We start from the raw sequence: 12421 nt of genomic DNA, 5'->3' as shown, positions 1-12421 counted from the left end.
AGAGGTCCACCTCACCAAGTATGCCACACTCGCCAAATTGTTCACTGTTAATAATAATGTGATACAGACACCTGAGCCCTTGGTCCCGTCAAACGTGATGGAGGACAACGGTTCTGCAAAGCACTCGAAAGACTGGTGTCGGGAATTGCATGTGGGCACTGACTCTACCCCATACCATCAAAAACAGGGGGCCTACAGGGTGGTACACGAGTACGAGCAAGTATTCAGCAAACACCCCTTAGATTTTGGGCGGGTGAAGGGGATCCAACATCATATCCCCACGGGAGATCACCGACCCATAAAAGAGAGATATCGCCCTGTACCCCCAGCTCATTACCAGTGTGCCAAGGACATGTTGCGGGAAATGAAGGAGGCTGGGGTAGTGAGAGACAGCTGTAGCCCATGGGCAGCTCCGTTAGTCCTTGTCAAAAAGAAAGATGGTACAATGAGGATGTGTGTTGATTACAGACAGTTGAATCGCATTACACATAAAGACGCTTACCCACTGCCCAGGATAGAGGAGTCTCTGGCTGCCCTAAAATCTGCTAACTACTTCTCTACCTTAGATCTCACCAGTAGGTACTGGCAGGTTCCTGTGGCGGAGGCGGACAAAGAGAAGACAGCCTTCACGACCCAATGGGTCTCTGCGAGTTCAACTACATGCCCTTCGGATTGTGCAATGCTCCCGGGATGTTCCAGAGGATGATGGAGTGCTGCCTGGGACACATGAACTTTGAAACCGTGCTGCTGTATTTGGATGATGTCATTGTCTTCTCTAAGACCTACGAAGACCATCTGAAGCACCTGGCCGAGGTGTTTGAAGCCCTGTCCAACTTCGGCTTAAAGGTGAAAACGTCCAAGTGTCATCTGCTGAAACCTAAAGTGCAGTACCTGGGCCATGTGGTCAGCGCTGAAGGGGTGGCCCCAGACCCCGACAAGGTCACAGTGATCAAAGACTGGCAAAAGCCCAGTGACCTCCACGAAGTCCAGCAGTTCCTCGGGTTGATAGGCTATTACCGGAGGTTCATTAGGGACTTCACCAAGAAGGCCGCACCCTTGCAAAACCTGTTGGTGGGCCAACCAAAGAAGACCAAGGGGAGGAACACCCCCTTTGATTGGAACGAGGAGCTGGAGGAATCCTTCACCTGTTTGAAGTCGGCACTGACGGGAGAAGAGGTACTGGCTTACCCCGAATACGACCAACCGTTTGTGCTGTACACAGATGCCAGTAATGTGGGATTAGGAGCCGTGCTGTCCCAGGTTCAGAACGGCAAAGAAAGGATGATCGCTTACGCCAGCAGGAAACTCCGTCCCACGGAAAGGAACCCTGACAACTACAGTTCCTTTAAGCTGGAATTCCTTGCCATCATCTGGGCGGTGACAGAGAGGTTCAAACACTACCTGGCCTCCGCGAAATTCACCGTCTTCACGGACAACAACCCGTTAACGCATCTGGATACTGCCAAACTCGGGGCCTTGGAACAGCGGTGGATGGCCCGGCTGTCCAACTACGATTTCACCATCAAGTATCGGGCAGGACACAAGAATGCTAATGCCGATGCCTTGTCCCGAATGCCCAATTTGCCAGAAACGGGAGAAGACCCGGAGGCACTTGAAGAGGTGGAGCTGCCTGCATTCCATCACCCCAAAGCCACTCAGAACTCTCATCATGTAAAGAACAGGCACAAGCACCAACCGGATGCCACGCTGAATCCCCTGCCCCTTCACGGGTGGGCAGAAACTCAGGATGGTGACCCCGCGGTCCGTCGGGTGAAAGAGCTCTTGACGCAGGCAGGGTTGCATCCCGGCCCAGAAGATCCACAGGAAACCCAACAGCTGTGGAAGGGGAGAAGCAAACTGTTTATCCATGATGGCAAGCTGTGCAGGAGGAGCATCGACCCACGTACTCATGAATTGGTGTGGCAGATAGTGGTGCCAAGGCGAGATGCGCCCATGGTTCTGGGAGCCTACCACGATGGAGCCGGACACTTCGGATGGAGGAAGCTAGAGAGGCTACTCCGAGGGAGGTTCTATTGGATTGGCATGAAGAGAACCATTGAGAAGTGGTGTCGGGAGTGCGGTCCATGTAGCCTATGCAGGAAGGACCGTGGCAGCCAACGGGCTCCCCTGCAGCCTATTATCACCAAACGGCCGCTCGAACTGGTCGCGCTGGATCATGTGAAGTTGACACCTAGCCGGTCAGGTTATATCTACGCTCTTACCATCGTAGATCACTACTCCAGATTTTTGGTGGTTGTACCTGTCAAGGATCTAACGGCCAGGACTGCCGCCAAGGCCTTCCAGCAGTACTTTTGTAGGCCCCATGGCTACCCGGAGAAGGTACTGAACGACCAGGGACCAGCATTCGAAGCAGAAGTGTTCCAAGAGTTCTGCCAGCTATACGGGTGTAAGAAGATCCGAACCACGCCGTACCATCCTCAATCCAATGGGATGTGCGAAAAGATGAACCAGGTGGTGATCGACTTATTGAAGACCTTGCCCGTGGAGGAACGGAACCTGTGGCCGACAAAGTTGCCTGACTTGGTGGATATCTACAATCACATCCCAGTAAATTCCACCAACTGTACTCCAGCGTACCTAATGAGGGGAAGACCTAGCCAGTTACCCATTGATCTGGACATGGGGGTCCTAGTCCCCGAAGATACCTCACTGGATGCAGATTGGGATGCAGAAAGGCAGCGAAGGTACCGCAAAGTACAGGAGTGCGTGGAAAGGAGTCTCGCCCAGGCTAGGCAAAAACAAGAAAGGGACTACAACCAGCACGCTCCTGCGACTCCCCTGTCACCTGGTGAGCAAGTACTTAAACGAAAGAGGAGACTACACAAGCTTGATGACCAATGGGAAGCGGAACCGTATACCATCCTGCCATCCGACTTCGACAACACGAAGGTCTGTCTCATCAGCAAGGACAGAGGGGAGACCTCGACAGCGGTATCCAGGGATCACTTTAAGGTCTGCCCCGATAAGTTGAGAGAGAGGGACACGGCCCCAGGAATCTCCCTGCCGGTGGAAAAGGAGAAGATGATCCATACCGTCCTTGGTGACTTCCCCCAGTCCTGGACTCAGATAAATCAGGCCATCGTGGTACCTGTTCTAATGTTTCCACAGCCGGACCCACCAGAAACAATGGTGGTACCAGATCATCTGGCCCCGCAACCTCAACAAGCCTTACCTGAAGATGCCATGCCAACCGTTGAACCGGCAAATCCTCCCTCTGCTATCAGTGAATCTGCTGTACCCACTGTTGATAGCAGCAGCCCTGAGAGCTCCAGCCTGCCAGTGCTACCCAGACTCACTAGAAGTGTAGCTAGAAGACAGTACACTACACCAGCGGTAGCAAGCATAGCGGGCCCTGTTAGGCCAATAGCAACCCCTGCGCTGCGACGGTCCACACGCAGCACTCAAAATCAAACTCCTCTCCGCTACAAAACTTGGAGGTATTAGCGGGGGCTGCTATTCAGTTGAAAATGTTTGTGTGTATATCTTTTGTTACAGGTTTTAAAATGGACAATAGAGTAATGGACAGTGAATTGCTCAAAAACTTTCACAAGGGGGCCCCTTTGTTTACCTGGGGTCCCCGCTGTTTCAACCACTGAACTGAGAGTCATAAACTGTGCATGACCTAACTTTCGCAACGTTCAAGAGTCCTCACCTCCCACAAAGGGAAGCACTGTTATGTTTAATTGTTTACGCTATTTCAAAATTTTGTGTGTTTTCTGTTAACATGTATTGTTGTTCTTGTTTTCCCAGTCCGGGAGTACTGGATTTAACCGGGGGGGGAGTGCAGCACCCCAGAGTCCTGGTCGTTGCAGTAATGTCGCTCTGCCACTAAGGGGAGTGATGTTACGTCTGATTGCACTAAAGGAGTTTCTCTGATCAGGTAACACTCACACTACACTTCACACTCCAGCCACCAGGGGGGGTGGTTCTATCTAGTAGGCCACTCCTCACACTCTGGTAAAACTGGGGGCTGGACAGGAAGACAGGGAGAAGTACTGGGAAGAGCTAGTGAAAGGACCTGTCAGGGATGGGATCCTGACAGACTCCTAAGAGCAGAACTAACCAGTGAACAACGGGAATACAGTAAAGAGGAATTAGGACCAGAAGGAGTCGTGCTGTTAGACCGAGGCAACATCCTTCTGAGGTGCAAACAGTCAAAGGCCGGAATGCCAAGCAAGTAAGAGACTCTAAGTACTACTGCAAACCACGGCAGGGCAGCCAATTATAGGTTGGCTGTCTCACTTAAACACCTAAGCAGACAACGGAGGCAGCTGTGGGAGAGGGGCGACTCTAGAGTCCCGGAAGAACTCCAGGCCTACCCCGTCATACGGGTGCGTCCTACCATATCATCTGGGGACGGAGAGAACGAACATCAGAGACAGACAGAATCAGTTGTGAGGACTATCCCGGGAGCTCAGCAGGGAAGGACTACAACACACAGCGCTAGAAGGTAGACACTGATTCCCACCTGTAAAGAGAACTCCTGATGTGCCTTTGGACCGGCCGGTCTCTGACAGCCCTGTTGACAGCGTTCTGGACTGAGGACTCTAAAACCTTCAGTAAAGAGATAAAGAGACTGCAACCTGGTGTCCTCGTTATTCACCGCGACCTGCATTTCACAACTACACCATCGTTCACCACTCACTCACCGGACGTCTCCCTGACAGGCAGGGCCACGGACCGGGCCTAGCCACAGTGACAACCCCAGAACAGAGACTCAGAGGCCCGGTACCGGGTACCCCTCGGCCCTGCGGCAGTGGGGGCGCTCCAGAAGCTTCTGAACTCTCTCGTCCATTGAATTTGTCAGTTTTTGGATGGTTTCTGCTTCAATTGTTTTGCATGTGGACAGAATACCCTCCCAGAGCTGTTGCTTAGATGTGAACTGCCTCCCGCCATCATAGACACTCCTTTTGATGATGCTCCAGAGGTTCTCAATGGGGTTGAGGCCAGGGGAAGATGGTGGCCACACCATAAGTTTGTCCTCTTTTATGCCCATAGCAGCCAGAGATGCAGATGTGTTTTTTGCAGCATGAGATGGTGCATTATTATGCATGAAAATGATCTTGCTGCGGAAAGCACGGTTCTTCCTCTTGAACCATGGCAGGAAGTGTTTTTAGAAACTCCACATAGATTATGGAGTTCATCTTTACCCCTTCAGGGATCATAAAGGGGCCGACAATCTCTCTCCCCATGATTCCAGTCCAAAACATTACTCCACCTCCTCCTTGTTGGCGCCTTAGCTGTGTTTTCATGGGGTGTCCATCAACCAGCCATCCTCCACTCCATCCATCTGGACCATCGAGCATTGCACGGCACTCATCGGTGAACAAAACAGTTTGGAAGTCAGTCTTCATGTATCGTTTGGCCCACTGGAGCCATTTCTGCTTGTGTGCAGTGGATAGAGGTGGTCGACAGGATGGCTTACGCACCTCTGAAGGACCCTGCATCTTGTTGTTCTGGGGACGTTGGAGGCACCAGCAGCTTCAAAAACTTGTCTGCTGCTCTGACCAGGCATTTTTGCAGCTGCTCTTTTAACCTTATGCAATTGCCTGTTGGAAAGGGTCCTCAATTTTTCCTTATCAGCACGTGGAGCGCCCCCGCACCGCCGCAGGGCCGAGGGGTACCCGGAGCCGGGCCTCTGGTTCTCAGTCTCGGGGTTGTCACGGTGGCTAGACCCGGTCCGTGGCCCTGTCCGTCAGTGGGGGGCGTCCGGTGAAATAGGTGGTAGTAATGGCAGCGATGTAACGGTGCGGTTGTGGGGTGTAAGTCGCGGTAAATAACGAGGACACCAGTTTGCAGTCTCTTTACCTCTTTACTGGAGATCTCTGAGTCCTCAGTCCAGAACACGGTTCACCAGGCTACGCAAGTCCGGCCGGTCCAATGGCACCTCCAGAGTTCTCCTCTCAGGTGGAAATCTGTGCCTTCCTTCTAGCGCTATGTGTTGTAGTCCTTCCCTGCTGTGCTTACGGAAAGTAACCCCACAACGGTTGTGTCTGTTTCTTAAGTTCCCTCACAACTCGATTTGATGTTCCTCTGAAATCCACCCCTTCCCTGTATTCAGGTTGGAATGGCACCCGTTTGTCAGGTAGGCCTGGAGTTCTTCCGGGACCCTAGAGACGCCCCTCTCCCACAATTGCCCCCCAAGACTTCATAGGTGATATGTGGTAGACAGCCCGCCTGAGACCGACTGTCCTGCCGCTGTTTGGAGTATGGCTTGAAGCTGTATTCTAATCCACTCCCTCGGCGTTCCGGCCACCGGTATTGCGCCTCAGCAAGGTGCTGCCTCTTTCAGCACAACCCCTGCTGGTATTCTCCTTCTGCTTGATCTCGTTTCTCACTCAGCACAATCTGTCTCGCTTCTAGTCCTTTCCTTGAGTCCCGCCGCTTCCAGGAGCCTGCGCGGACCCGTTACGTTCTTTCAATGCCAAGCCTCTGCCAGGATCCCACCCCTGGCAGAGACCCTACAGTCTCTCCCTTCACAACACCCCCTGCCACAGGGTGTTGCTCCGTTCAATCCCGTCAGCGTTTTTTCTAACTTTCTGCCTGACCCCCAGTTTACCCACTATGGTGGGGAGTGGCCTAATGAATAGCACCCTTAGCTCCCCCCGGAGGCCCAGCTGTGAAACATATTGGTGTCTGTGATACCTGATTGGAGGAACTCCTTCGGTGCCATCGAACGTACCATGGCTCCCCTTAGCGGCGAAGCCACAGTACTGCAACGACCAGAACTCTGGGGCGCTGCACACGCACACGTGTGTGCTGGGAATCAGCTACATACTTCTTGATTGTGCGATGATCACGATAAAGTGTCTTGGCAATGTTGATTGTAGTCATGCCTTGACCTAAATACTCCACAATTTGTTGCTTCTCAGCAGCCAACACATCCTTTTTCTTTCCCATTTTGGCCAAAAATGTAGGCTGCTTAATAATGTGGAACAGCCTTCTTAAGTAGTCTTGCCTTTATTTGGACACACCTGCCAAACTAATTTGCACAGGTATCTGCAATTGCTTTCAGTGATATAAAGAGCCCTGACACACATCACCATCAATGAGCTTAAATGACAAACAAAAAAATTCTAACCTTATCACTCATAAACTCTTTGTGCATAATAATTTGGAACACAGTGTAATCCCGCCCCCCACCACATTACCACACGTAATCCCACACCCCACATTACCACAAATGATCCGACCCCCCACCACATTAACACACATAATCCCGCCCCCCCACTTTACCACATGAGGCTCCGTCCCCACACATTACCACACAAGGCTCCTTCCCCACACATTACCACATGAGGCTCCATCCCCACATGTGGCTCCGTCCCCCCACATTACCACACGAGGCTCCTTCCCCACACATTACCACACGAGGCTCTGTCCCCCCACATTACCACACTGTCTACATCCCAACACATTACCACAAGAGGCTCCGTCCCTCCACATTACCAGACGAGGCTCCGTCCCAACACATTACCACACGAGGCTCCATCCTCACACATTACCACACAAGGCTCTGTCCTCACACATTACCACACTGTCTACATCCCAACACATTACCACAAGAGGCTCCGTCCCTCCACATTACCAGATGAGGCTCCGTCCCAACACATTACCACATGAGGCTCCATCCTCACACATTACCACACGAGGCTGCGTCTCCACACATTACCACATGAAGCTGTGTCTCCACTCATTTCAACACGAGGCTTCGTCCCCACACATTACCACACGAGGCTCCGTCCCCACAGATTACCACATGAGGCTCCGTCCTCACACATTACCACACGAGGCTCCGTCCCCACACATTACCACATGAGGCTGCATCCCCACACATTACCACACGAGGCTCCATCCCCACACATTACCACAGGAGGCTGCATCCCCACACATTACCACACAAGGCTCTGTCCCCACACATTACCACATGAGGCTGCATCCCCACACATTACCACATGAGGCTCTGTCCCCACACATTACCACACGAGGCTCCGTCCCCACACATTACCACACGAGGCTGCGTCCCACACATTACCACATGAGGCTGCATCCCCACACATTACCACACGAGGCTCTGTCCCCACACATTACCACATGAATCCAGTTTGCTTTTGATTTTACACACTGAATAAAATGTACTAGTAATATTCTGATTTTTAATTATTATTATTGTTATTAACTTCATTTTAAGTTAATGTACTACCTGCGTAAGCGCTATTGAATGTTGTCATTATTTACTTTAGTTTAATCACTAGCAGCGTTAATTAGATAGCAATGAGCATGCTGAGCGTTAGCTGGCTGGAAACAGCTAATATATATATATATATATATATATATATATATATATATATAATTTTATTTCTAAAAAAAAAGAAGCTTAACCTTGGTGCCTAGGTTACTATTGACCACAAAATCAAGGTGGATAAATGGGAGAAGTCAGAGGTTGCTTTGACCTTGATTTATTACAATATAATAGCTCGAGTTCAACCACCCCCGAGCTCTTGATGTGAAGTCAAGGGTTCAGAAACTTAAGTTATAGGCAATCTATGATATGAATATGTTCAGTAAGTGATTGAAAAAACCCACTGACCAGTAAGAAGCAAAATAATCTCTCAAATATAGAATCCAAACAAACTTCCACAGTCATCTTGCCTGGGTCTTAACTAAATTCACAATGGCTCCCAGTCAATAGTGTTTGCTCAGAAGTGAGGCACAATTCCCCGGTTTTAGAGATATGGAAGAGAGGAATGTCATTTAATATAGCATGTAAACGTTTGGGCACCCCTGGTCGAATGTACGGTTATAGTAAACAGTTAAGCAAATTGAAGATGAAACGATATCTAAAAGGCCTACAGTTATATATGGCACATTTCCTTAGTATAGTAGAATTATAATTATAATGTTTTTTAAATTTTTTTACATTTTAGAAATTACAAAAAAAAAAAAAATTGGGCCGATGTAAAAGTTTGGGCACCCTGCATGATTAAAACCTAGTATCACTGCTTGTAAACACTTTTTGTAGCCAGTCAAGAATCTTACAATTCTTGTTCAGGGATTTTCATCTATTCTTCCTTGGAAATTTTTTTCAGTTCTGTGAGATCCCTAGGTCATCTTTCATACAATTTGAGGCTTAGCTGCAATGTTATTCAGATCAGGGGACTGTGGGGGCTATTGTTGTACCTTCAGTTTGTGCCTTTTGATACAGTCTATTCTGTATTTTGATGTGTGTTTAAATCCTTATCGATTTGGAGAAGCCATACTCTTCAGCTTTAGCTTTTTTACAGATGGTGTTATATTGTCATCAGGAATTTGTTGAAATGCAATTGAATCCATTGCTCCCTCTACCTATGAAATGTTCCTCGTGCCATTGGCTGCAACACCACCTCAAAGCATGATTGATCCAGATCCATGCTTAATGGTTGGGAAGATGTTCTTTTCCTGATATGATGTGCCCTTTTCTTCTCCATCCAAACCTTTAATCATTGTAGCCAAAGATTTCGACTTTAACCTCATCTTATGTTCTTTTGCATAATTCTGATGCTGAATTTTATAGTGAGGACACAGGAGAGGTTTTCTTCAAATGACTTTGATGAAGGCCATATTTGTGCAGGTGTCTCTGAAAAGCAGAACAATATATTACAACTCCTGAGTCAGCCACATATTTCTCGGGGTCTTTTGCAGTCAAGCAGGGGTTCTGATTTGGCTCTCTAGCAATCGTACAAGCAGATCTCACTGAAAATTTGCTTGGTCTTCTAGACCTTGTCTTGACCTTCACTGTTCCTGTTAACTGACATTTCTTAATTAAATTTCTAACTGAAGAAATGGCATCTTGAAAAATGAAAATGATTTGCTATCTTTTTAGAACCTTCTCCTGCTTCGTGGGCCTCCACCATTTTCATTTTCAGAGTGCTAGGCAGCTGCTTAGAAAAACCCATGGAACCCATTTTTTTGGCAAAAGGTTAGAGGAGGCAGGGCTTTTATAAACATGGGAAATTTGCATCACCTGGCCTTTTCTAACAATGATGGTGAACAAAATTTGTCATCTTTAACTTTAGTCCTTTTACAGATCATTTCATCTTCAATTTAACTGTTCACAGTAACAGTAATTTTTTTACCAGGGTGCCCAAACTTTAACATGCCACTGTGTATGGGTACTATATATCAGTGTAATAGAGAGACCGATTTCCACTTTTTTTTGTTGTTTCTCCAGGGAAGAGAAATTGTGCCGGGGAGAACTTGGCTAAAATGGAGCTGTTCCTCTTCTTTACAAGATTGCTGCAGAAGTTCACATTTCAGCCTCGGTTCGGAGTGGAGTTGGACCTGACCCCGGCTCTTGGGTTCACAACATCTCCTTTGACCCATTTTACTTGTGCTATATCTCGTGCTTAAGCACCAGTCTATAAGAAAGAAGTCAAAGTATGAAGAGATTTTCCAGTTTAGCATTGTTTGTAGTGTGTGTACTTGCCAGCCAATGTTTTCCAGGGATGCAAGGACTGGAAGCTGCATCCCAACTGGAGAACCAAGACTGGAGCTCACTTCTGCACACCAAAACTCTGCTTGTGACCAATTTTTTTTTCTAGGTTCCTTTTTGATTTTATACATTAAAGGAAGATCTGAAACTTAATTGCTTTTTTTTCAGCATTTCTTATTGGGTTACTCGAGCTCAGCTGCAACGTCCAATAGAATACAACGGAAGTCAGAAATTCACTTCCTGTCCAGCAGCTCCTGCTACAATTTCCTCCATATTAACAGCCCAATGAAAAATCTATGCAAGGGCCACCCCCTATTATGTGCTATTAATCATTAATGGCATGTTTAGTGTCTGCGTAATTGTACTGACATTGAGAATTGCAAGGTCTTTTTTTCTATGTATTGAACATGTTTCCTGGAATTTATTTTAGTTACCAATTGTGTAACTGCACTTGAAATGTTTTTCAGGCTTACCAGTAGATTTAATTGCATGATAAAATGATTGGTGTCAAAGTATAACTTATCCAGCAAAAATAAGCCCCCGTACAGCTTTGTGGATGGAAAAGTAAAAAAGCTATGGCTCTGGGAAGTAGAGGAAAAAACGAAAACAGAAAAAAAGCCATATCGGGAAGTGGTTAATCCTTTTGTATACATCTTTTTTTATTGCCACATCTGCACTGAGAATAAAATAAAAAAACTGACTGGCAGGAAAGCATCATATAGAAGTTGTGCCCTCATTATCTGCTCTAGTATAGAGGAACATGGATTTTTCGGTTTATATAGAGGCCAATTACTAGCCAGTCTATAAATCAGAAGCTATGATTTTATAATTGTCAAAATCTAAAACCCAATAAGCACAAACATGTGATAGTCATACTTTCTATAGTTCCATATAGTCAGGACTGTTCCCTATTTACTCAGTTGAATAATTGGTTTAAAATATCGTTGAGGTTATGAAACTGATGACATAGTTAGTGTTAGGTTGCTTTCACACATCAGTTTTTTGCCATCAGTCACAATCCGTCAGATGTTGAAACTGATCCGTTGCAGGTTGTGACAAACTGATGCGACGGATCCGTTTTTTTGGATGGATCAGACTAGCGGATCCAGCTAATTGGATCCTAAAATATCAGAGCATGCTCAGTTAAAAAAACGGAATCCATCACCGGATTCCATCATTTGACGGATCCAGTGCCTTAGGGTTCCATTCTAGCAAATGACAGATGGCGACGGATCCGTCGCTGGCCGTTTTTTCAATGGACACAAAAAACGTTACTATGTCCATTTTCTCTGGCCGCCGGATAAGCAATTTTTGATGGATCTGGTGAATGACAGATGAAATGTGAGGCAATCCGTCGCTAATACAAGTCTATGAGAAAAAATCAGATCCAGCGGCAACATTTGCCCGATCCATTTTTTTCAAAATTTTCCGGATTGAGACTGACGGCAAAAGACTGATGTGTGTAAGGGGCCTTAGGCTGGAGTCACACTAAATGTATTTAAAAAATTGTTGCAATTCTGACAGCTGAGAGTCGCATGAGTATAATGCGAATACAATCCGATTTTTCACGCCTAGCATCTGAATGCAGTGCGATTGCTACCCCATTGCAATGTGAATTTAACATGAAATTTTACATAGAGCAATTATCTGTCATTTATACATGGTTATCAAATGAAATATTCTTCAAAACACACACATGCCGTATATACTTGTGTATAAGCCGAGTTCTTCAGCATATTTTTTTTTGTGCTGAAAACGCCCCACCTCGGCTTATACACGAGTCACGGTATAGAAAGCTGATGGGGGCGGTGGAGCAGCCGGTGCTAGGAGCCGGCGCACACATCATACTCGCCTACCTGTGCACCCTCAGTGCTGGCACTGCATCTCATTCCGACCACCGGTGCCTGCAACGCTTCCTGCTGAGCAATC

At 47.4% G+C, this 12421-nt stretch overlaps 1 protein-coding gene across 2 annotated transcripts in view; it reads left to right on the top strand.

The window, feature by feature from the left end:
- The window catches only part of LOC143808727 (cytochrome P450 2K1-like), a 68659-nt gene extending 58014 nt beyond the window's left edge, over positions 1–10645 (top strand). For both annotated transcript variants that reach the window (XM_077291668.1, XM_077291669.1), the window contains one exon: positions 10232–10645. In XM_077291668.1, the coding sequence (XP_077147783.1) occupies positions 10232–10410 (179 nt within the window). In that variant the 3' untranslated portion in view covers positions 10411–10645. The remainder of the gene's footprint in view (positions 1–10231) is intronic.
- The last annotated feature ends 1776 nt before the right edge of the window (positions 10646–12421 follow it).

This window comes from Ranitomeya variabilis, chromosome 2, assembly GCF_051348905.1.
Source record: "Ranitomeya variabilis isolate aRanVar5 chromosome 2, aRanVar5.hap1, whole genome shotgun sequence".
NCBI lineage: Eukaryota > Metazoa > Chordata > Amphibia > Anura > Dendrobatidae > Ranitomeya > Ranitomeya variabilis.
The sequence above is the reverse complement of the archived record's forward strand: the minus strand, read 5'-3'. Positions and strand labels throughout refer to the sequence as shown.